This window comes from Nothoprocta perdicaria, unplaced genomic scaffold (assembly GCF_003342845.1).
Source record: "Nothoprocta perdicaria isolate Ctin4 unplaced genomic scaffold, notPer1 scaffold_120, whole genome shotgun sequence".
In the NCBI taxonomy this organism is placed as follows: domain Eukaryota; kingdom Metazoa; phylum Chordata; class Aves; order Tinamiformes; family Tinamidae; genus Nothoprocta; species Nothoprocta perdicaria.
In genome coordinates this window covers 145392-168468 of record NW_020454317.1, presented here as the reverse complement: position 1 = coordinate 168468, position 23077 = coordinate 145392, and the positions used below count along the sequence as shown (strand labels likewise).

Below are 23077 nucleotides of genomic sequence, written 5' to 3'. Positions count from 1 at the left end.
GCTTATGGTTGCAGCTAAAGTTATACTATATGGGCTGCTGAAATACATCCAAGTAAGACTGTTATTCTATAGAAACTGTACTTTTAACACATTTTAAATTCATGACTGAATAGGCGTTGTATTTAAAATGAACTGGAGCTCATAAATTTGAAAGTGTGTTTTTTAATGTTTAAACAATGTGTGAAAAACAGAAGATGGAATTGATATCGTTTTCAGATTTGTAAACTCTTAACTATAAAGTAGCTAAAAGTCTTTGCTTTTGATTGTTGAAAGTTTCAGTTGCAAGTAACTTAAATGTAGTGTACTGTATAGTGCTGAAATATTCTTATGCAACTTAAATGTGTTCACCAGGTTTTGGTGAACTGGTTTTAAATTCCCACTCAGACGTAACTACCAACATCCAATCACTTTTCTGAAAATTGTGGGGGTTTATGTTTTTGCGTTTTGTGTTTGTATGTTTATTTTTAGAAATGTCAATCTTTTCCTTGCAGAAATTTAGATATACACTAAAACCACGACAGTTCTCTAGGAATTCTTTTCTTATTAAGCTGAAAAAAACGCTTAGATAAGCATCATGTTCTTCTAGCGCTTTGTTCTTTCTGACACAAAAAAAAAAAAAAAAAGTGAATGGAGTTAGCTGAGTTCTCCTGTCTTGTTTTCTGATATTGCCCAGTGTGTTTTTCTCGGCTATTCTCAGCCAAGTGTTCTTTCAGCTAGGTTTTGTAATGTTTGCAGCAGATGCCCAGACTGGGTAGCAGAGTACATCTCTGCAGGAAGCAGATTTGCCAGTGTCACAGAAGCCCTTGTACTTTTCTTTACTTAATTGTACATCTCACTGGGAAGTCCATTTAGCAAATAACATCTTGCCATGTTACTGCTTTGGTTTAAGTTGGGGCCAAATCCTTTGTGTTCCTGGACATACATGGTATTTGAGAAGATGAAGGTGCAATCCATATAGTTTCAAACAATATGTAAACAAAACTTAATTGGTTACAGTTTGGTTAAAAAATCCTCTGGACAAATTGGTGTTGAAGCAGCTTTTTTCCTTTTTGGCTTGTAACATCCCCATCTCAGAACAATGCTGCTATTATGTAGTTTCTAGTCTGTTCAAGTCCTGTGAGTTGTTCTAAGTGCAGTAAGCAAACTTAGTGCTATGTCTTTTAAAAATATTATTGTCAAGTCAGCTACAGTTCAGAAACCGGTATGTGTGAATAGTTAAAAGAAGTATTACACATTAATTTTAGATTTATTTTAGAGTTATGTAAGACAAGCGATAGCTTCCTCACCCAAGATTCAAGCAATACCATAAAATATGAGGTAAGTGGGCTCACTTTCTCTGATGAGCCAGGTAGTTGGTTATATGTGTGCATGTATTTTTTTTTTTAAACTGACTTTCTCCAAAGTCAAAGTGATCCTAAACTGCAGTTGAGGATATTAGATACTTCAGTCCATTTTTTTGTCCTTGTCTCCTTTCTTGCAAAAGAGGCTAGATAGGAAGGATTTTCTTTGTGAGTTTTTGTGTGTGTGTGTGTGTGTGTGTGTGTGTGTGTGCAGCATTTCCTATATGTGGATGCAGTACTACTTTTGAATAATCTTGAAGGCTGTGGTGCTGGTACAGCATTATTTAAATTTTTGAATTGTGGATGATGTTATTAGTTCAACTGTGAAGTTTATGACATCTGTATTCTTGTAAATTTTAAGGATGTGTTAGGTATTCATCTTATTTGGATAGGATCCTCACTCCAACACAATTTAATAGGTAAGGAAAATACCAAGAAACACTATTCTTAAAATTAGCTCTATGAAGAACTGAGACTCTTACAAACAGGCTTCTCCAGAAGTATTCTGAATTCATCTAGGAAATAATGAATCATACAAATATTTGAATTCTCATTGCAGTGAACACTGAGGGCTAAGTTGCATACTGTCCTGTCAAAAAACTCTCTATAACCTTAGTTTTATGAAAAACTTGTGCAACACTTTTTAATGAAATAGCAATTGACTTGGGTAATATCAGTGGGGAGAAATAAGCCATTTAAAGCTCAGCTCTCTGCAGATTACTTGTTATTGTTATGATGGCTTGCTCAAGTGTGAGAGAATTGGAATGAGGCTTCTGATGGTCTTTCTGAAGAAATAAGTGAGGTTGTGGTGGACGATCTCTTGCTCCCCATTAGGATAGACTATAAATGGTATTAATGTTGTATCTGTTATTTGCCAACTGCCTCTGAACAGGGAAAACCACCTGTTTGTCATCTCTGTGGAGGCTTAGCTGCTGCCCGTTCTCTGTTTTCATATAGAAAATGTTGGTATATGTAGCTGAATTTGTTTAAAATAGTTACAGTCCTCCAGGGATCTCTTCCATGGTCCTCAAGGCAGAGGTCTGTTTCCTAGAATGCATTTGAGCTCTTCTGTGTATTTACAAAGTTGACTTGTGAGAACTGTGGAACGTGCCTGTTGTGCCCAGGCATTTACATCAGGGTCAGTTTACATGTTTAAATTGGGAGTACTGTGAAAAGTTTCAATCTGCCTGTGGTATCTGTCCTGAAGAGAAAGGAATGCCTGTCATGTCTCCTGCATATTCACAGTCATTCAGCCTCAAAAATTGAACTGCTTTACATTGCTGTATATACTAAAAAAGTGGATGCAAGAAAAAACTATATCAGCTTAAAAAGACACTTCTAGGTTTTGCTTTCCACTTGGTTGGCTTCCTTTGTGAATGTCTTCTGTTTTTTAGAAAAAAAAATATCTTGGATCAAAGATGAGGGCGTTGATATAGGCATATGAAATGCATAAACTGAAAAGGAAAAACATTTTTGTCTAAAGATAATTTATTAAATTAAATATAGTTTCAAGTGATTTATCTATTTTAATATTTACTTTTAAAGTTTTGTTCTCGGATTTCATCATTTTATTTTTTCTAGAATCTAAAACTTGATACAGAATTACTGGTTATCTATGTTAAGCCAAGTCAACTCAGATAGTAATGTGCATCCAAATCCTGATATAGAATAATAGATTTTGGCATACTGTATGATATTGAAATGTGCTAACTGGAAGACTAGAAAAATGAGCTCAGAAGTCTTCAGAATTTAGCTGAATTTACAGATAGAAGCTCCAGGTTCATGCTTAAATATCTTGAACCTTGAGAACCTTGAGCCAGAAGATTATATTTATGTAGCTTGAACTCTTTATGGGACTGTATTTTGAATATTTTGTCAGAGTAAGGCTAGAACAGTATGGGCTTACTGAAGTTAAGTATTTTGGGACTTATTCTGCTGGTGCTTACTCAAAGCTGTGGGTTAGCAGTAAGTATTAAAATGACCGTCTTTGCTGCACTGTCCTACTTTGAAAAGGCTTTTTCATCAGAAACTTCTAATGAAGTTTGAAGTCTAAATCCCTCCAGTCAATATTAGGTGTGGGGTGGTGTGGGTTTTTTTTTTTTTTTTTTGGCTTGTTTGTTTTCCCAGAGAGAATAAGAACTTGCTCCAGAAATTCAAGGAACGCTTGGAAAAGCACTTTAATATTTCTTGAGTCTATTTTTACTGGATTGTCAGAATTTCTACCTAGATTAGTTTTTGAATGTTGCCATTTTTCAATAACATACCTGTCTATCAGAGCAAAAATCAATCTGCCTGTGATGTAATTAGGAGTTTAAAGTCTCTTCCAAGAAAAGACTTTTGCATGAACTATTGCAGCTGGTTATTTTACAAAAAAATCTCTCCTAGAAGCTGAAACACAGGGCAATGTCCTGTTCTAACTAAATTTTCGCTAGATGTAGGTTGGTTAGTTGTTATTAGTTTGTTGTTGGATATGATTTGATTTAAGAAAAAAGAACAAACACCTAAGCATTTGTGAAAGAATAAAACTGTGAAAGAAGAAAATAAATATTTTAAAGAAAGAATTTTCTTTCTTTGTGAAAGAATAAAATAAAAATAATTATTTTGTTTGTGTGTATGCAGTTTATTCTATGAAACATTATGACTAGCAGCCCATTTAAGTCCTACATGAATTCTGCATAGCTTCAACCTGGGCCCTGCTGGACTGTGTCCACAAGGGACCTGGCTGACGTCACCGTGAGGCCACTGTCTCTCTCTGAAGGATCCTAGTGACTGGGAAAGGTGCTTTGRGGACTGCAAGAATGCAAGTGTCACYGCAGCCTTCAAGAAGGGCTAGGAGGAGGACCCAGGGAGGTAGAGGCTGGTGAGATTTAATCTCCGTCCTTGCAGAGGTGATGGAGCAGCTCATCCTGAATTCATGGGCTTGGGATCCTGGATGGTTAGTTTTGCTTCTGCTGTTAGGACAGCTCCTTCACTACAATAGAAACCTTGCTACAGCTGTGTGTCGGTGGTACTTTCAGATAATTGCTAGACTTAGTATCTTCGCATGTTTTTATGTTTTTATGTTTTTWGAACTCAAGTTTCATGATTGTCCTTGACTSAAATGTCCTTGACTTCAGGTTTGACAGAGATTGCAAGAAAGATCTTCATATATTGTTTATGCTGCAAAACATAAGTTTAATTTTGGAATATCAACTTTTTTTTTATTTGTTTCTTTCCTTGTGTTACTTCAAATTCTCTTTTCTACTTCTCTTGTTCTTCTTTCTATGATATGGAAACAGCTAAATGTGAAGTAAAAAAATTGAAGAAGATCATGTGAGAACTTATGTAGAGATTTTTTCTTTTTTTTTTATTCCCTTCCTTGATTACCTTGTCAAAGAGAAATCTTATTTTCAATGATGCTTTTTATRTTGTAAAGCCTTAAACTTGCAGCCATTACAGCTGTTCTTTATCATTTATTTTTCATCATTTTTTTCTCTAATGCTCAAACACAACTGATGCAGATAGTGCTTTCCCACACCAGTCTTATCTTGACTGGTGACTCACTTCAGTAGCCATGACCTGTTGGAGAACRCTGGCTGAGCTCCTCTTGCTGCCGGTGACACAGAGCACTGCAATGTCGCACGGTGCAATTCTGCCTGTATTACAGTTCCCTACCCACTGGGTAGGGAGCTGATGACCTGGCCGTCAGCTCAAATATAGTGTGTTCACGTCATGCAAGACAAATACAGTGCCTCACAAGAGAAATGAATGGACATTTCTGGGCAGATATCTAAGCTGAAGTCACCAGCGAAAGGTCACTAACTRGAAGGTAGTAAAATCTTAAGAGCTTGGTTACGTTATCTTACCATGTATCATACAAATAAATTAACTTTAAAATGGGTTGTTGTATTTGAATATAGTCCCCTTTCTGGACCCTGGTTTTGTACTTACGTTTTTTTTCTTTTTTCATTTTAATTGCAGTGTGTCAAATGGTTTGCAGTATACTGAATAACACGTGAAACTTTATATTCTGTCTCTTTTTTTTTTCGCCAGCTCTTACAAGACTACCACCAGTCTGCGATTAAGAGATTCATGAGATATATTCTGATTAAATTAAATCATAAGGCAAAATGAATGCATATATCTCTATTTTTGGTAGGAACCAGGTTGAATCAGTTTGGAAGATCTGATTGTGYAACTATTGACAAGACTCCAGATTTTCAGTCTCCTACACATACAAATGAAATTGTGCACTGTACTTCTAGCATTATATGCTTTAACCCTTTAAAGTTTGGACCTTGACTGTATGTGTTTTAAAAGTAGTCTTAAACACTTGATTTTTTTGGAATATAAGTGCTACTTGGGTAGATATCTCTGAGACTCTAAACTATTTTCTTGAGAGAGTGCTCCACTGAATTTTGTGGTGTTTAGTTCCTGTCTTTATCTTCCATTTGTTGGGAAGATGCTGGTTAAAGACCACTGCTTRAATCCTCCCTAGTCAGTGATGGTGTGGTCTCATTAAATGAAAAAGCATAATTCAGGAACTGGGAACTGATGGGACCTCTTGTTCTAATTTTCTTGAACCTTAGTCTAAATTTGGTTGCGTACTAGAGGGCTGACCTACTTGTGCTATAGTCAACCATTACTTGAAAACAGTATAAAAAGCTTTATACTCTGGGAAAAGGAGGGTAGAATAGGAGAAAAAAAAAGGATTAATAATTTTGCTGGAGACTGTTTGATAATATTTAGCATTTATTTGTTTATTCTTGCATTTGGGGATTCCACACTTCTATGATTTGGGTGAGAACTATGCAAGAACAAATAATGCATATCCAGGTTTCTGAAAATTGTAAGGACGCCTGTCTACTTGGGGTTTTCTTAGACCCTTGATAAAATTAGTGAGACCTCTCAGAAGGGAAACTTGCAGCTTTTTGTTTGCCTAACCTTGATTTTGTTCATGATTTAAAGCAGCGCCTTGTTTCGTACACTGAAAAGTTCAGATTTTCAGCTGTCTTACACTATACCTGACATTTTAGCTTTATGTGATTAAAAAAAAAAAAGTTTGAACTTGCTTCCAGTTTAGATTGTCGAATTGTGTGCACGTTTATAAAACAAGATCTGTGACCTTTGTACTTAAAAGCGTGCTGCTTTCAGGTAGCTTAGACCGGTGAGTTTAGTACACTGTAAGGCTTTTTTGTTACTTACATGAAGGACCCAATTTATCTTTTATGCTTATTTACAAAAAGTGCTTTGTAAAGGATATTGAATTCTATAAAATCAACAATCATCTCTGGCACGTGTTACTTGGAGTGCTAAGGAAACGCAAAAAGTCCTCCTTTGTCCTTATTGCAGGAAGGACATTTTGAGAACCAAAAAAGGAGATGGACTAGAATTGTAGAAGACCTGCCTGAAGTTGAACTCAGATTTGCTGAGCTGGAAATCTGTTTAAACAGGACTCAGACCTTTTCTTTCCAGTGGCTATGTAACACGCAACCTTCCTCCATCCTGACACAAATAAATGAATAACTAAAATGGCCCCAACAATCCTTCACAAATCTGGTTCAGTTTGCTTCAAAATCTGTATTTTTTATTTAATCTGAAATATGAAATCCTGTTGTGTTTGTTCTTACTGTGACAGTATACTGTTGATTTTAAAATGCATGAAAAGATTTTCTGTTGCTTCTAAAGCAGAATAATCCATTATTAGAGAAAAAGGGACAGCAGAAGCTATGTGTGCCTGTTTTGTTTTACTTCTACATTTATGAACTGCATTCCAGAGGTCTACAATTTCTGTATCAATTACAGAAATCATATGACGTTGCTAAGAGATTTATTTTAAAAAGCTTATTTGACACTGATTGCAGCTGAGCATGTGTGCTTGCCAGCTGCAAGGGCCTCTTCATTAGCAATTTCTATGTTGATAAATTGGGGGGGAAATACTAAGCTAACCTGAATGTCATTTGAGAATTGAGGAATGTCACAGGATGGATGACCTGCTTTTTGTCTGCAAAGTTAGGACTGAGAAGAGAATGGCTGCAGAAACAATTGCTAMTAACCAAAACTCCCTTTTTGGACTGTGTTTCAGCTCTGAACTAACACTAAGTAGCTATGGGAAGGTTATTCTGCATTAGCAAGGATTCTGGTGTACAGTTTTGTTTTGCGCTTTCGTTTGAAGAGCAGCATAAAATATACCAGCAAAATGGCTTGGATGTTTTAGGATATTTCTTCCACTGTACTTTATCTTTTGAGTAGCTGTCCTAGTAAGCTGGAGAATACTCTTCAAGGTCCCAAAGAATTCTGCACAAACAGGCCTCCATAACATTTTAAGTTGGATATATCGGTATTATGGTCTGAGAAACTAGGCCATTTTGCTAAGCCTTGCAGCTATTTTCCCCCTCTTCTATCTTCTTCACTCAAGTCCTGAGGTACAACAGCGGAAGGCCTACTTCTGTGCCTTCTAATACTTGCCCCGTGGCCAGGAAAATATATTTTTTCATCTGTCTGCCAGTCTCCTCGATTTATTTGCATTGCAGCAATGTGGCAGGGATTAGCATGACAGTCAGAGAGTGCCTAGGCTCAGTCGTCGTTGATGGTCTCTGTTTTTGGACCTCTTCTGGTATTCTAGAAACTAACATCAAACTGGTTCTCTCTCCAAGTGAGGAGCTGTAGCTCCCTCCTTTGTAACRTTCAGAGCCAGGAAGACTCAATTATTTCACTTCCAGGGTTTAGACCTTTTTTTTCCATTCAATGTGTGTGAGTATTTAATTAGTATTACAGCCSCCTATTTCCTGAAGTGAAATAATGCAACTTCTGAATATGAAACACAGAACCAGCACAGCTGCTTCCTAAGCAAGTGATGTATTTGCAAAATGTGTACTAATGCATTTAAAAAACTTCCCTACCTAAGCTGGCTATGTGGTTAAAAATACCTTCATTTAATGCGGGTTCCTAGTGATCTTTTCCAAAGATTATAATAAATCGAAATGCTGACCTTTATTGCAGCACATAAACATGAGAAGCCTGCGTGCGTGTGAGGCGGGGAAAGCCCCGAGATGCCTTTGACGGCTGCAGTGTGAGGAAATGACCTTAGCCTGAGCTCCAAGGATTTTGGGCCAACAGGAAATGATGAAATTCGTGYGGAGAGAATTCCGCTCGGGAAAGTGGAGGTCACCCCGAGCTGGGCAGGTAGCGCAGCCGGCGCGCAGCTATGCTGCTGGGCTCCGCGCGACGCAACCCGACGCACCAATCTGAAGGTAAATGCTTCGCAGGCAGCATATCGAGTGCCTTGCAAACAACTCAAATAGTTCTTTTTCTTTTTTTCTACCAGAAATTTGCTGTACTGTTTAGCAACTAATATTAAAGTATTTTTGGCAAAATCGATGYGATATTTTGGTAAAGTTTGTAATGCTTGTCGAGCAGGAAAGGTTTTGTTTGCTCATTGTGGAAATATGGTCCTCAGCCTGAAGACAGACTGCTGTCTAAAACTTTTCTCTTTCTGGTAAGGATTACTGTGTTATTTGCACTAGATTTATGTATAGTTTTTTCTAAACGAGTTCATGTTTTGTGGTTCTTGTGCGGGCAGATTTTGACACCTCTTAGCTTTAGAAAGCGTTGTCAAAGGCRGTGCTTCTGCTGCTTAATTATATCCCATTACACAGGAGGGTTGTGTCGATGTCATTTTCCTCTGCAGCTACTCRGTCAGTGCAGCTGTAAATGCTGTTTCAGGTTTTTTTTCTGCTGCAGAAAGCGCCATTACTACCCCCTTGTTCTTTAGTTTCCTCTCTGTTATCTTTTTGGACTGTTTTGGACTATCAAATTCTACTTAAACATGTGTTTCCTACACATTAGGACTAAACTAATATAATAAGCATGCAGCTTTTAATAGTTCCACTGAGACTTTCCTGCAATAAGTTTTCTTTATGGCTGTATATAACCTGACACCTACATCCATTAAATAAAATTGTCAATCTCTCGGTTGCAGACTGCTTCTAACATAGTTTTTGAGGGGGTGAAATTTGCACATTGTTATACCATCAAGCTTCTGTATTCCAGTAGTGTGGATGTATTAAAGTTGAATTAAKTTTCCAATATAGCTGCATACATGGTCACTTTGTGAATTGCTGAAGATTTTTACATATCAATATGTAAATGTTAAAAGCATTTTTCTCCTAGCAATATCTGATCATTTGAAAGATTTTTCAACAACCAGGTGCTTGCCAAAGGTAATTTAAAAATTGCAGCAAAATAATCTTGAGTCCTTGTCTTTGAAACAAACCTCAAGGCCTAGTCATCTGTGCTTTTTTGGGGGGAGAGGAAGAATGTTAAGATATTAAGGCTATTCTCATTTTAGGAGATTCTGATGGGATGTGTTAATTAGTATATGTCATCAGAGCAACAATACATGGTAGAAATGGAAGAATTCTAATTCAGCCTTTTTGTTTTTGCACTTTAGTGAGTTAATTACTCAAAGGAAGCAATTTTTTTTTAAGTTAGGATTTAATGTTCTAAGTTATTTAAATTTCACAACCGTCCTCATTCTCTCAGTGGTTCTCCAGCAAAAATCTTCTATCTTTTGTCCGTTTCAACAAAATTGGGAAGTTCTTTTTGTGTTTTATGGCAAGATCTTGAGAAAACCTGCCTGCTGTTAGTGGRAGTTGCTCTTCAGTTGTGCTTTATTTCTGCTTGTGTCGTGTAAGATTTTGCAGGCACTTGGAGAATCTCACTCCAGCCACCTGCGCTCACCAGAGTAGTGCTCCTCCAAGTTGGTTTCAAAACTAAGTGTTACTTAAGGACAAGGATCAGTCTRTGTGCCAAGTATTTTAAAAGATTCTTGCATCTTATTCATCATGAAAGAATCTTGAGAGGCTTATTTTAGAACTGAGTTTTTAGCCTACTTGAACAACTTAAAAGGAAACTGTGAAAGAATGGACTTTTGAATTCATGTATTTAGGTGCAGTCAATGTAGAAATGAAAATTTGAAGAGAATTGGGAGAATGATTGTTTCCCTTCAACAGTTAATAGTTAATGATTAATATCCAGTGAGTTTTGATGAGATATATAGTCCGTACTCTATAGAAGTAAAAATATAATACTATTTTTATGTTATTCAGCAAGTACTTTTTTTCTTGTAGTAATGTCACCTTGTTTTCAACTCTAGATACATGTTACTATCTTTGTTTTGCTCTCCAGAGAAAAACTAAAGGAAATGTTGCTAATAATGATTTCAGTAAGGAGTATAATTTGCCAAGAATTTCCCTTGATTCAGGAAACAAGGAACAACTCTATGCAGTATATCAAAACTACTCTATGCTCTCAAAGTTAACTTCTTCAATTTAATTTCTAAGCGGACAAGATGTTTTTATCCTCCAGGAGCATAAAATTAAAAGGTTGAGCCTTTGACTTCAGCTAATTCTTGTAGTTAGTATGGGCTTCTCCTAGACTCTTTTGTAATGAGAGAACTTAAACTGTGTTAAATATTTTTTTTCCTAAGCCAAAGTAGTTCTTGAAAAAACAAACTTTGCATTGTCATACCCTGTGTCAAACTAATTATAATGTCTCTTTAATGCATAGTAATTTCACAAAAGCTTTGGCTTTTGTTAGGATATRTGCTGCAGAGAGAAACTGTTTAAAAAAAGAAAAACAAAAAACAGGTGCCTTTGTTTCTTCATGTTCTCGATGCAGTTACTCAGGACCTCTAATCCCTTATGGTTTAATTTAAATTATATAAATATATTTCATTTTTGCATTTTTAGGACACTAAAGCTCTCCTTTCTCTAGCATCTATATTCTTTGAGAACTTTATGTGATTTTTTTTTCTATTTTTTTTAAGTATACATTGAGTTACATTTTAGGAGATTTTTAATCAATAGCGACTTCTTAATTTCAGTGGACTTTTTGGTGTTTCTTCTGAATGTAACTATTAACGTTTTGGTGGTTTAAAATATTGTTGAAAATAGAGGCACTTTCTATGAGAAGACATTCTTAAGCAGTAGTTCCAAAACTAATATACTAAAAAAGATTATCAAGGTTTATCTTAAATCTGTGAAGTTTTTGAAAGTATTTTGAAGTCTGCCTCTTGCACACCTTGTTTTAGAGGAACTCTGACAATATAGCAGAGGATTAGATTTGGTGGTAGATGCTGAAGGACAGGAAAGAGACTGGGAGGGTGATGTGCRCTTCTCATGTTTTTTGCTCTAACAGCTCTGAATTCAGAGATACCTGAAGGACGTTTTGAGTTTTCTCATCCTATTGGGTTGTCCTGCTCTTTCTCCTCGTGAAACAGGAGGCATTAAACTCATTTATACTTTCATTTCTGAATGGAATCTTAATATTGTGGAGGTTTCAGGCTCTGTTTTCATGTTTTCAGCATGGATAAAAGTAATGTTTAACTTTTACATCATTTAACTTTTGTACATAGCTTAAGAGCACTGATATATTACACAASTGCTTAGTCAGCCTCTTTCTTGTCTTCCTCTGTCGAAGGCCTTGTTTTGATCAACAGATCTTAAGAGTGATACAGGAGTAAGTATCTTGCTGTGTATTCATTAATCTTTAAGAGATCTTTTTTCCACCTAAGAAATGCCTACTTGAGAAGAATCACTTTGTCCTGAGCAGCCCCTCATGTTCAAAATAGCTTTTTCCCCCTCAAAATAACAAAGCACTTTTKGGGGGGAGGTGGAGGGAGATTGGTTAAGAAAACACAAGAATTGTGTTTGTGTCTTTGTCACRGAATTTCTGTGAATTAATAGTTTTGTTCTAAATGAAACTGTTTGCATAGTAAAGTACTTTTTGTGTTAGTAATACTTAAGTTCACAGAGATACTCTTAGGCAAAAGGTGTGCCTTCAGTGCTAGGCTGGAAAAGCAGAAGATGCCTCCTTGCTGCTACCTAGCACTTTACATAATCTCTGCAGGCAGTTTTTAATTACTCATCTAATGCTTAATACTCGGCATTCTGAAGTTTGTTAGCTGCTGTATAGAAGAGGAGCACAAAAAAAAAACCCAATACACTTAAGTTTTGTCAAGAGTTTATGAATCTGTCAGGGCTCTCTCTGCTGCTGTGCATCAACTTCCCATAATGTTAGAACATGTAACCATGTCAGTTGAAGACTACGGTTTTGTATGTTAGTATTTTCTAGTCCAGTGTCCATTTTACTTAAATCACAAACAAGAGGAAATATATATATTTTAAGAGCTTTTTCCAGCAGCTGGTTGTTACTACTAGGCAAAGATTTTGATTGGGCTTTCAAAAGTTACCTGAATGAGTTGGAACTTTACGCTCTATTAAAATATGCTCTCAGCTGGTATTAAATGAGAACTTCATTAGCAAACAGGAGATCTTTCTCTCTCTCTCTCCCCCTTTCTCACTGCCCTCTCTCTCCAGTGCAGAGTAGGTAATAAAAGGAGCATTCCGGTGTTTAATGTAGTGSTCCTCAAGCCTTCACTGGTTGTGCCTCTGGTCAAAGTACCTCTGTGCCCTTACGAGGCATGTAATTACCCAGACATTCTGTAGTAGAAGCAAAACCTCTGAAGGTGATGAATAACTAGTAAAGTTTAAATATATTTTTAAAATAATACACGTGCACTGAGCAGTTTCTCATGCAGAAGGTAGGGGGAAAACATCCAGAAGTCAGTCATTTTGCTGTTTAAAAGAAGCCTTGTGCTTTGGTTTTGCTGGCCACATACAGGAGCCAGCAAGGACAGATAAGTCATGAATCTTGAAGCCAGTATGTCTGATTACAAATTAAGGGAAGGAAGTTGATCCAAGTTGACAAGCTGGTTCTTGGGCAGCTCTGTCCCTTTGGCAGTTGCTCCTGCCCACAGCGAAGGCCCTGATTACCCGAGCTAACTGCTTCCGAGGCTTCCTGGGGTCACCCCTATGCCTTGGAATATGAAACGAGGCGGAAGCAGGGTTTGTAACGTAGGCCCATCTGCTCCGCAGGGTGCTGGAACGAGATGAGACATTCCGTCCGTGTGAAAGGCATGGCTAGCGTGGAGGCTGAGCATCGGGGTTGGAGCAACGTTTGGATCGCCCTGCCTAGCACGGAGAGGCATTTCCGCGCTGGGTGTTATTCAAATGCCTACGCTTAATCAGTAATACTTAGTTTCATTTGTGTAATAACATATTAAAGCACATAACACAGTGCTTTAATTATTGAAATGGCTTGTGTCTCACTAAATTATACATTGTGAAATTTTTATGTTGTTAAATTCTGGTCGCATAGTGTTGGTATGCCTGGAGAGTTTAATCTGAGATATGGTCTTTTCAGTATAGATGGAGGCTTTTTTAAGATTGGGTAAGTATCAAGTAAAACGTATGTGCTTTACTGATCTTAACTTCTGATGTATGCTATAAATATATGGCTTAAGTGTCCATCCCTTGTCTTTCCTTTTATGTTAAGGTAATAGAACAAACTCTATTGTCTTTGTTTTATTATGTGTTACATCTTTCGCACTTACTAACCATGGTGTGATTTTAACATAGCAGTGAGGAGGTTGTCATGAACAAAGCAGTCCCAACCTGGAATTTCTGCCTAATTTAACTGGTAGTTAACAGCAGCATCTGGTCAGTGCCCCAGCAGTGGGAGAAGCCCCTGTATAGAGGCAAAGGCTCTTTTTCACCCCCTGCCAAGTTCTGCTTATGCCCTGGCAGCACATTCTCTGTGAGCACCGCAGCTCCACTGCTCTGGTTGTACCTTGTCCTTCCCCCGTGCCAGAGCCAGGGCTGGCTTGAGGGCTTGTGGCTGCTGCTGCTGCTGGCCTTGGAGCTGGCAGGAACCTGCATGGGGCAATTCCTGGCCTCCTCCCACGTGGTCACCCCAATGCTGAAGTGAAAGAAGCCTCTTGTTACCCATGCTTAAACTTCTGAATGACTACTGTGAACAAATATGTTTATATTATCGAAGGTAACTTTGCTATCTGAACCCTGGAGAGTGCTTAAGTGGCAAAATATTCAGGTATTTGAACTAGAAAAGAGGGGCTGCTGCTTGTGCTCTCTGAGGAGCACGCATGGTAGGATCGCACGCATGGTAGGATCGCATCTGCAGTTTGGGATTGCGCGTGTTTCTTGGATTCCTTCCTCCCCCCAGGGCACAGGGTGTCGGGTTCACCGAATGGATTGCTGTCAGCCACTTTCCAGAAGCCATTTGTACGGTGGTTCTGTTAGCTGTAATATGCAGCCTAAATTCCATAGGAAGCAGAGTGATTTCCTCAGACTTTTCTTAGGTATTTGTTGCTGTAATATCTGTGTATTTAAAGAAGACTGGTGGACTTTCTTATCTTAAAGCTCCATGAAAGAGAATGCTGTTCTATGTCATAGATTGCAGAATAAGAATTAGGCCAGTGTTGTTGATTTGAGGCTTTGGTTTGAAAAGGCCTAGGCCTATCTTCCTTTTAATAATATACATTCAGATCTACTGATTGCAATTAGAAGTGCTCACAGCAGTGAATAGTAATGACAAATTTTGGCCCTGAATCCAGAGGCTAGAAATCCTTGGTGTCAGTTGAATGAATATGTAACCAAAGAKACTTCTCTTATACTTCCTTGTGACATTCATTTATTTATGGATTTAGCAGTGTGGACAGGGGGGATTCTAACAGATTTTGATGAACAGTTAATCAGCATTTCTAAGTGAGGTCAGAAATTCTGATACTTTTTTTCTTTCCTGCAAATTGGAGCAAATTTCCACCTGAAGGGCTAGAGAACTCTATATTAGAGCAAGTTACTTGGATAGAATGGAAAAAGAAGCTATTGCTTTGTTTAACCAGGATGTTTAAAACATGTCATTGGTGAAGTATATTCATAGTAGTTACATAATGGTTTGCACTTAAGGCATGGGACATGATTGTTTCAGTAGAATGAAGTCCTATTTTTCTTGCTGTTCCATATGGAACAAAACATTAGTCTGCAGTGAGCAATAAGGAAAAATACTGTAGCCAGAAATTTATGAATAGCTAGGGCAAGTTGAGTGGCATCCCTCTTGGAAGTACTTGATTCTCATGCTATGAAACTTGGAATCCTATAGAGTCTCATCAGTAGTGACAAGTCCTGTTCTTCCAGAAAGAAGTTTTAAAAGTAGTGTGAAGAGATGCCTTTTCCTCTTAAACATATTTGAGTGCTGCTTCAAAGTCCTCAAAGAAAACACAAGAATATACTAATGGCAAATGGGCAATTTGTTTTTACTGTTCTGGGTTCATTCTGCTTTCATCTCCCTTTCACAATAAGGATAATCAAGCACTTGAACAGGCTTCCAGAGGTTGTGCAGCCTCCATCCTTGGAGATTTTCAAGTCCCGGCTGGAAAACACCCTGAGCAACCTGGTCTGACCTTGTGGCTTATCTGCTGGTTTTGGACTTCAGGTCTCCTGCAGCCAGAATGATTCCAGCCTGCACAAGCCTGTCCTGTGAAATCTTTCCTGCTGTGGACGAGCTTGTCCCCTAGAGCCACAGACCAGAGATGGCCTGGCTGTTTTACAGAGATGTAGCCTCTTGTACCTGAGAAAATAATTAGAAGAGAGAAGTGCTGTGTTGTGTTGGCCCTGAGAAAAGCTTCTGGCAGTTCTTTCTGTTCTAGAAACTGTTAGAAGTTCTAGAAGGCAAGAAAAGTCATGTCTCTTCTCATTAGTGTTGTACATTTTTAGGAGACTTAGGTCTTTGGGACAAGGTTGCAATATCAGTGTTAAATGTCTGAAATAGGCTTGTAGGCATTTTTCAGGTTGAAATATTAAACTCTTAAAATGTATTTTTTTCTCTTTGTAGAATTAAGAGCAGTGAGACAATTAATTTTTTTTTTTAATGCTGGCTTTTGGAATGATGGTAGAATATCTTACCAAAATAGACTTCTCCCCAAGGAGTTCAGACATTAAAATCTTATCTTTGAACAAACAGCCTTGCATACTGAATAGTAAGAGTTCTTCAAACAAATTCAGCCACTTACTGTGAGGCAGGAATAAAATGAATTTCTTTTTCTACATGACTTCCTCTTTTCCTGTTTAGAAATAGGTTACTTGAAGTTTTGGAATACGCTGGATGTTCTTAACGTCTTGAAGGTCTTCATTCATTGCCCAGACTTTTGTGAGTCTTGTGCTGTGTTAATCTCTACCACCTGACACTTAAGGAGAAAAAAAAAATGGGGGAGGGGGGCTTAAAAAAAAAAAAAACCACAAAAAACCCCCCCACAAACCTATTTCAGCCTAAGTGAGACTTGGCATTTCTGAATTTTGTAAAGTTGCTTTCAAGATAGCAGCATCAGAAACAACTTCAGAGAGCAGAGGCAGCATATTCTATCCAGAAGTTTGTATGCAGTATTTAAAGGTCTCTTTGCTTATTAACTGATAATATTTTCTGAAGTTCTCATGTGCTAAGTCTTCAAGGTACTTATAGTAGGTCACAGTGGAGCACATTAGCAGTAGAGAAGAAAGCAAAGGTCTTGGTGTATGGTATTACTTGAATGCTTCCTAAAAGTTAGTTTTAAAAATAAACCCTCATTTGCTTATCAGTCAGTTCCTTTATGTCAAAGATCAGTGTATCTTAACGTACAAGAATTACTTAAGAATAACAAAGCTGGGAGATCTGAGCTCTGGTTGCTTGCAGCACTTCTGTAGCTATTACAGTTTGTGCTATTAGTGCATAGTTATCTTTTTCATTTGGAATTGGGAGTTTAACCTGGGTACGCTCTTACAGCTCATGTGGCCTGGTCRTTTTTATTGCAAAAGACAAGTGCTGCAAACTAGCAGACTCTTTCTCTGTCCTCCTTTATGCTTGGTGACTTACACATCTGGTTAAACAAGTCACCTCTTCTCTCTTACTGTTCTCAATTTTCTAGTTTTTTAGGCTGTCAGCCTCAGTTGTATATAGGTTTAGTTACAGTAGCTAGATGGAATACTCTGGAAATGAGAAAATAAGCAATTTTCTTTGCACAGCTTTTGCAAATTCATGTGATTGATGGAAGAACCAAACCCTAACAAAAAATGTGCTAAAGGAACTGTCTGCTGTTGTAATTCTGTTTCATAGGGGTAGTATGACTCATACAGCTTAATGTTGGTATTTCAGTGTTCAGTTTATTTTTAAGCAGTGTTGTACAACTCCTGTTTTTCTGTGCCAGTTGTTGCTATGACTTCATAATATTTCCCTAAATACGCTTGTTCATACTTTCTCACAGCATGGTATTTAGCATGCAGAAATCCTTAAAATTCATCAGAATTTCCTCAGTGTTGATCATTTTTATACTTTTATGGAAGAAAAAGGATAGCTCTGTGCTTTAGTTTAGGAGGAGCCGTTTAAATCTGTAGTTGTAGTTTAGGAGACATAAAAGTTTTAAAACAAAGCTCCACAGTGTGTTTCTTCCTTTAAGTAAACCTTCCYGTACAGATTCAGCTTCTCCCATTTTTGACAAAAGCTTTAGGCTTTTGTCATAAGGGCTTTCTTTTTCAGGACCCTGTGCTCTAGTTGTCTATATAAGCAATTGCAAATGGCAATAAATGTTTTGATTTAAAGGTCTTTGCTGTAGATCCTGTTAGCAAACAGCTGTAATCCTTTCTGAGAACATTAAGAATCTTATATTCCTTCATTTGTCCTGCAYATCACTCCTGCATTATGTATTTGCTTCAGTTAAGCTGGTCTCAGAGTAATGTGACCGCTAATATTGCCTTAACTGGCAAAAAGGCAAGAGGGCATAAATGGTTCCAGATTCTAGCTAGGAATGTTTATTGATTTAAAAAGTTGTCTTTACGCTCTGGGTCCGCCTTTGATCATACAAAATAATATTGAGAATTATGATTAAGACTACCACAAGGCATAGCTTTTTATTTTTGTGCAAACTTTAAAGCAGACAGACKCTTAGAAAGTGCTATTTAATGTCAAGTTATTGTTTTGTGTTTGTGCTCTTAAGTCCTTCTTGTGCTGCTTAGAATTTTCTAAGAAGGCTTATCAGAAAAGATTTCAACACAAATGGGATCTTTGTTTTCCTTGATACGCTTTAAGAAATGCAAGGGCCATCATYTCTTTAGAAGAGAATACATTGCAATGAATCAAGGCTACTTAGAAGCTGATAATGAAATTATGTTTTAACCCATCTTTTCCCCCCCCACAGACAGAAAAAAAATCCTATTTTCTTCTTTATCAGTGATATCAGTAAGAACCTTCAACTTGTAGCATCAAACTGCTATGTGTTGTCTCAGATTTTTGTTTTGTGCCCAAGTGATGACTTATGGAGAAAACAATTGTGCTTTTCAGATCCATACATACACAGATCTATACATGTAGAAGCTGCTGCCCCTTGCCTTGGCTCAAGTGCTGCCTCTTAACTGGTGTTGTGTTGCAGACTCCTTCCTATATTCTTGGCCATCTTTTCAAGATCAAAATCTAATAGTTGATATTCCTGTTGTAGTCTTTTGTATTTGATGTCAGGGCTGTCTGAATTGGATTGTGGAAATGAACTAGAGGAAAAATTTTTTAGGACAAACAGCTCATCTTTCTGGATGACATAACTATTGAAGCAAGTATTTCTTTCCAGTAGCTGATTTTTGTAAGAAGCAATTGGTCTACAACTGCCCTCACGGAAGGGCTATTTTCAGGTTGTCCAAGAAATAAAAGGTTAGTGTCAAATTGCCTCCTTGACCAAGGTTTTCAATTATGCTTTTTCTCAGCAGCATTAACTGTTGGGTTGCTAGCACAAGACAAGGTTTGTCTGCATTCTCTACTCCCTTTGCAGTTCCATTACTGCCTTAAGAGAAGCAAAATTCCCAGGGTGAAAGAGGGATGGAGCTTCACCTCGTAGTGCACTGCTTAAGGGACAAGCCCCAGGATGGGGGAGCTCTGAGTGAGTGTCCTGCACTGCCAGCTCCCCCGTTTTATCCACATTCACCCAGAACATGCAGATCCTCCTTTTTGAGTATTTGTGATGTAGGCAGCAATGAGTGCAGCTCTTAGCCAGCAGTGCTATCCTGATGTTGGTAAGACACAGATGAAGCTTCTTGGCTTCAAGCTCAAGGATCCCCTGTTTGTAAATTCTGCTCAGCCCCAGTAGTAGTTGCTGACAATCTAAAGAGGAGAACTTCATTTGCTGTTGGTGGGAGTTTGGCAGGGATTTTGCATGGGTGTGTTGGGAGCAGGAGGAGGCTTTTGTGGTTTCACAAATTTTGCCCTCAGTGCTGTTTTTGATGCTTATCACTAACTGTTAGCTTAGAGCGACCTTAGAATTTTTGGAGTGTTATGAACAAAGCAAGCTCTTTACATGAGGATAGACCTTTGGTCTATGTGAGAACACCCTATCAGCTTTAAATGTATAATAATTTAATAAAAATATAATTAYATTTATTAAAGATCAGCATTTGGAGTTTATAACTTTTTTAGTGGTTAACAGAAAAACAGCCCCGCGGTGTGATGAGCATGTCACAAATGCAGGCAACCTGGGTGTGGGAGTTTCAGCTTGGAGGGGAAGTGGTTGTCACCTTAAAAAGGTTTCTGTCACAGGAGCAACGGCATTTTCCTTGGTACCTTTACAATAGGTGCTTCATAGCACCATTTAGAGTCTATTCATTTTGCAAAAATCCACAGAAGTGAATCTTACTGCATATTCAGTCTCCTGGGGCAGGGGCTGTTTCGTGTCCCCTGCCATATACACATGCACCTTTAGCTTTACATTGCTGCTGAGAGAGGAAGCACTATTTGGGTTTTTTTTGTGGATATTTTTGTGAATATTGGTTCTTCCAATGTTCAACTGGATGACCTGAATATAAAATTCCAGTARAAATCTGTTTTTACTCTAAGATTGTTCTTTTTAATCCACAACTGTTGTTGGCCTTGTATGTTTCCAATGGATCTCATATCATCTTACTTTATCATCTAGCAAGAAAGAGATTGCAGGCAGTGGAGGGGGTTTTGTCGGTGGCGAAGGTCAGCCGATTGCCTCTTAGCGAATGCTTTGAAGTGGGAAAGAACCCTCCAGCTGAGGAGTCGCATTGCTGAATCTCTTCTTTTGCTTCTGATGGTAAATTCTCTAGTAAAATGAATTTAAGAGTTCAGTGAAGTTTGACAGAGGAAAACGTATTGAACAATTTCTGGGCAAGATRAGTGTTGTCTAAGGGCTGAGAGCTTTGCACTGGAGAACAGAGTTCTGTTTGAAATGCTTACTGAAGGCCCAATGTGATTATTACTGTTTATTTGCCAACCCTAGGCATTCAAGAATTTAACAAAATTATCTAATTGCATTTCTCATAACTGCTTTTTTGATTACAAATGCTCATAGATTTTTTTGTCTTTTTACAGATTCTGAAGAACCGGTGTTTAAACACTGAATATTTACAAGCTCTTCAAACATAGAGATGTCTGGCTCATACGATGATTCCGTTGGAGTAGAAGTTTCTAGCGATAGCTTCTGGGAGGTAACTCGAATATTTTTCTTGGTTTGGTCTTTAACAATAGTTTGATTTTATATTTTGCTTTCTGTATTTAAAAAAATATAAACAAACAGAAAAGACAGTGTGCTGTGGTATAAGAAGCATGTGATTATTCTGATCTGCAGAAATTGCCTTCAGGGTAGGTACGACCTTTTAGGCTTGGCCCAGTTCTTTCAAGACTTTTTAGGTGGCACAAGCTCAAGTACCATTTCTTTTGGTAGGGTTCAGAATTGAATCTTTGTCACTTCTTACTGCTGAAAGTGGAGAGGGTCGGAGGAGAGAATTTCAAAGTTATCAATGAGATGGATCTCATGGAGAATCATACACTGGTTAAAAGCTGCTATTAGTGTACCTGAGTTAGGGTTGTAAGATACTGTCTGAATCTGCCAGTTTTCAAATGTCTAGGTGCAGTAATTTGATTAAGCCTTTAAAAAATGAACTTGGTAAAGCAGAAAGCATGTTACAGAGAAAGATATACTGCAGGAAATATAAAAGCTTTTGGCAATACTGACATCACYGGAGAGATAGGAAGTGTGCTGCTGCTTGCACCGTATTCTCTGGGCCAAATCCCTACCATGTGATTGGGGACCGTGTGAAAATGGTTAGGAGAAAAGAGTGTCCGAGTGATTCGTTATTGGAGCAGTTGTTATCAGGTGACTTATTTTTTATGGCCTGACTTTATTATGTTTCCTATTAAATGAAAACTTTCATGGACCTCCTCCAACCTGCATGGGCGGGTGTAGGATGGGTGTACAGASCTCCCGTTATTTCTGAAGAAATATCCAAGAGTCTAACTGGCATTGRTTAGGTCTTTTCTAAATAGAAGCTACCATTTCCCTTTGCTAAGATTGTTTTTTTAATTGCTATTTATTCTAATTAAAGGGATTGTTTTGGTGTTCAGTTTATAGGATTACAAGCCTCACATGCTTTTGCTGCAGGGGGACCCTGAAGTAAGACTGGAGGTTTGGTGATCTCTGTCCTTGGAGGTGTCAGTCAGCAGTGTGTGGCCCTCAGCAACCTGTTCTAGCTGGAGCTGCCCTATGCAGGAGGTTGAGCTGGATAGTTTCCACAGGTTACCTCCAATCTAAATAGTTCTGTTGGTTTGGGATTTTATGCTGAGACAGCTTTGTGAGCAGCCCTCCTTGGTAGGAATGTGTCAAAGAAAAATAAGGAGGCTGTTAGGAAAGAAAACTCCAGGGCTAATTGGAATTTTTTTGTTATGTGCTGGCCATGCTGCTCCTGCCAGGAGAACATGACTGTGCTGGCTGACTGTGCGCTACCAGGCTGTTATCTCCCTCCACATAACCAGGTTGGGAAGCACAAAAATGAGCTGAATTTTGGAATGGGCATTCTGTAAACGGATAGCAGTGGTTGAAAAACATGACCTCAAGTGTTTAATGTTAAAGAATCAAACAAAAAGGATTAACCATAGTAATTAGCTGAAGTTGTGATGTTTCCAAAGCCTAGTTTAAAGGAATTTGGTGCTCATTATAGGTAAGGTTAATGTTTCTCCTGTTCTCCCACTCTTGATAACATTTTTATATAACRAACACGGCATGTTATTCAACTTCCTTGCCTTTTTCTGTGTATGCCTTCTAAGAGATCGTGAATTCAGTTTGTTGCTTAACTTCAGTAGGCTAATATATTGGTATTTATCCTTGGCTAAGAAAGTTGAACTTTGATATGACAGTTCCTGTCATGCAACCATTCCTTGCTTGATTAATTATTTTCACTRTGGTTATACATTCAGAAAACTATGCTGTGCTAAAACGAGCTTGAGGAATAAAGTCAAATGGAATAATTTTTAGGCCACTTATTTTAATTTAGCTTTCTGGGTTGATAAAGTATGTTATGTATGAGAGATGGCAAACAGAATGGAGCAGCTAGACGTGTTGTTCAAAGAGGACAGTTGTCATCAATGGTTTATCATACTTAGCTAATAATGTGCTAAAATTGGTTAACATAGGGAAACTGAAGATGCAGTTGTAACCTAATGGGATAGTTTTGGTTTACTAAAGGTCTTAAGAGACCATCTTTGCTCTGCTTAGTAAGACCAAGGTTTGGTTACAGTAAATAAGGAGTCCTGAACATTGTAGTTAGTGGTTTTATCATTGAAGCAACTATAAGGATGTTCAAATAAGAACTTTCTAATAGCAAAATTGGACTCTTTATGCAGTTGGTCACTATACTTAAAAATCTTGTATTTTATGCTAGAATTTTGATAGTTGAGCAAAAAAAAAAAGTGGATTATCTTACTGAATTTTGGAGTTTAAATTATTGTCTTATACAAGAAAATACTAGTTTTGCTCTTCTAGTTTGTAYTAGGAGGCTCTTGATGTAAAATGGGCAGTTTGGGACCTTTGT

At 37.8% G+C, this 23077-nt stretch overlaps 1 protein-coding gene across 4 annotated transcripts in view; it reads left to right on the top strand.

The window, feature by feature from the left end:
- Positions 1-23077, top strand: part of PACSIN2 (protein kinase C and casein kinase substrate in neurons 2) — a 58975-nt gene that overhangs the window by 8570 nt on the left and 27328 nt on the right. For all 4 annotated transcript variants that reach the window (XM_026054356.1, XM_026054354.1, XM_026054355.1 and 1 more), the window contains exon 2: positions 20583-20698. In XM_026054356.1, the coding sequence (XP_025910141.1) occupies positions 20639-20698 (60 nt within the window). In that variant the 5' untranslated portion in view covers positions 20583-20638. The remainder of the gene's footprint in view (positions 1-20582; positions 20699-23077) is intronic.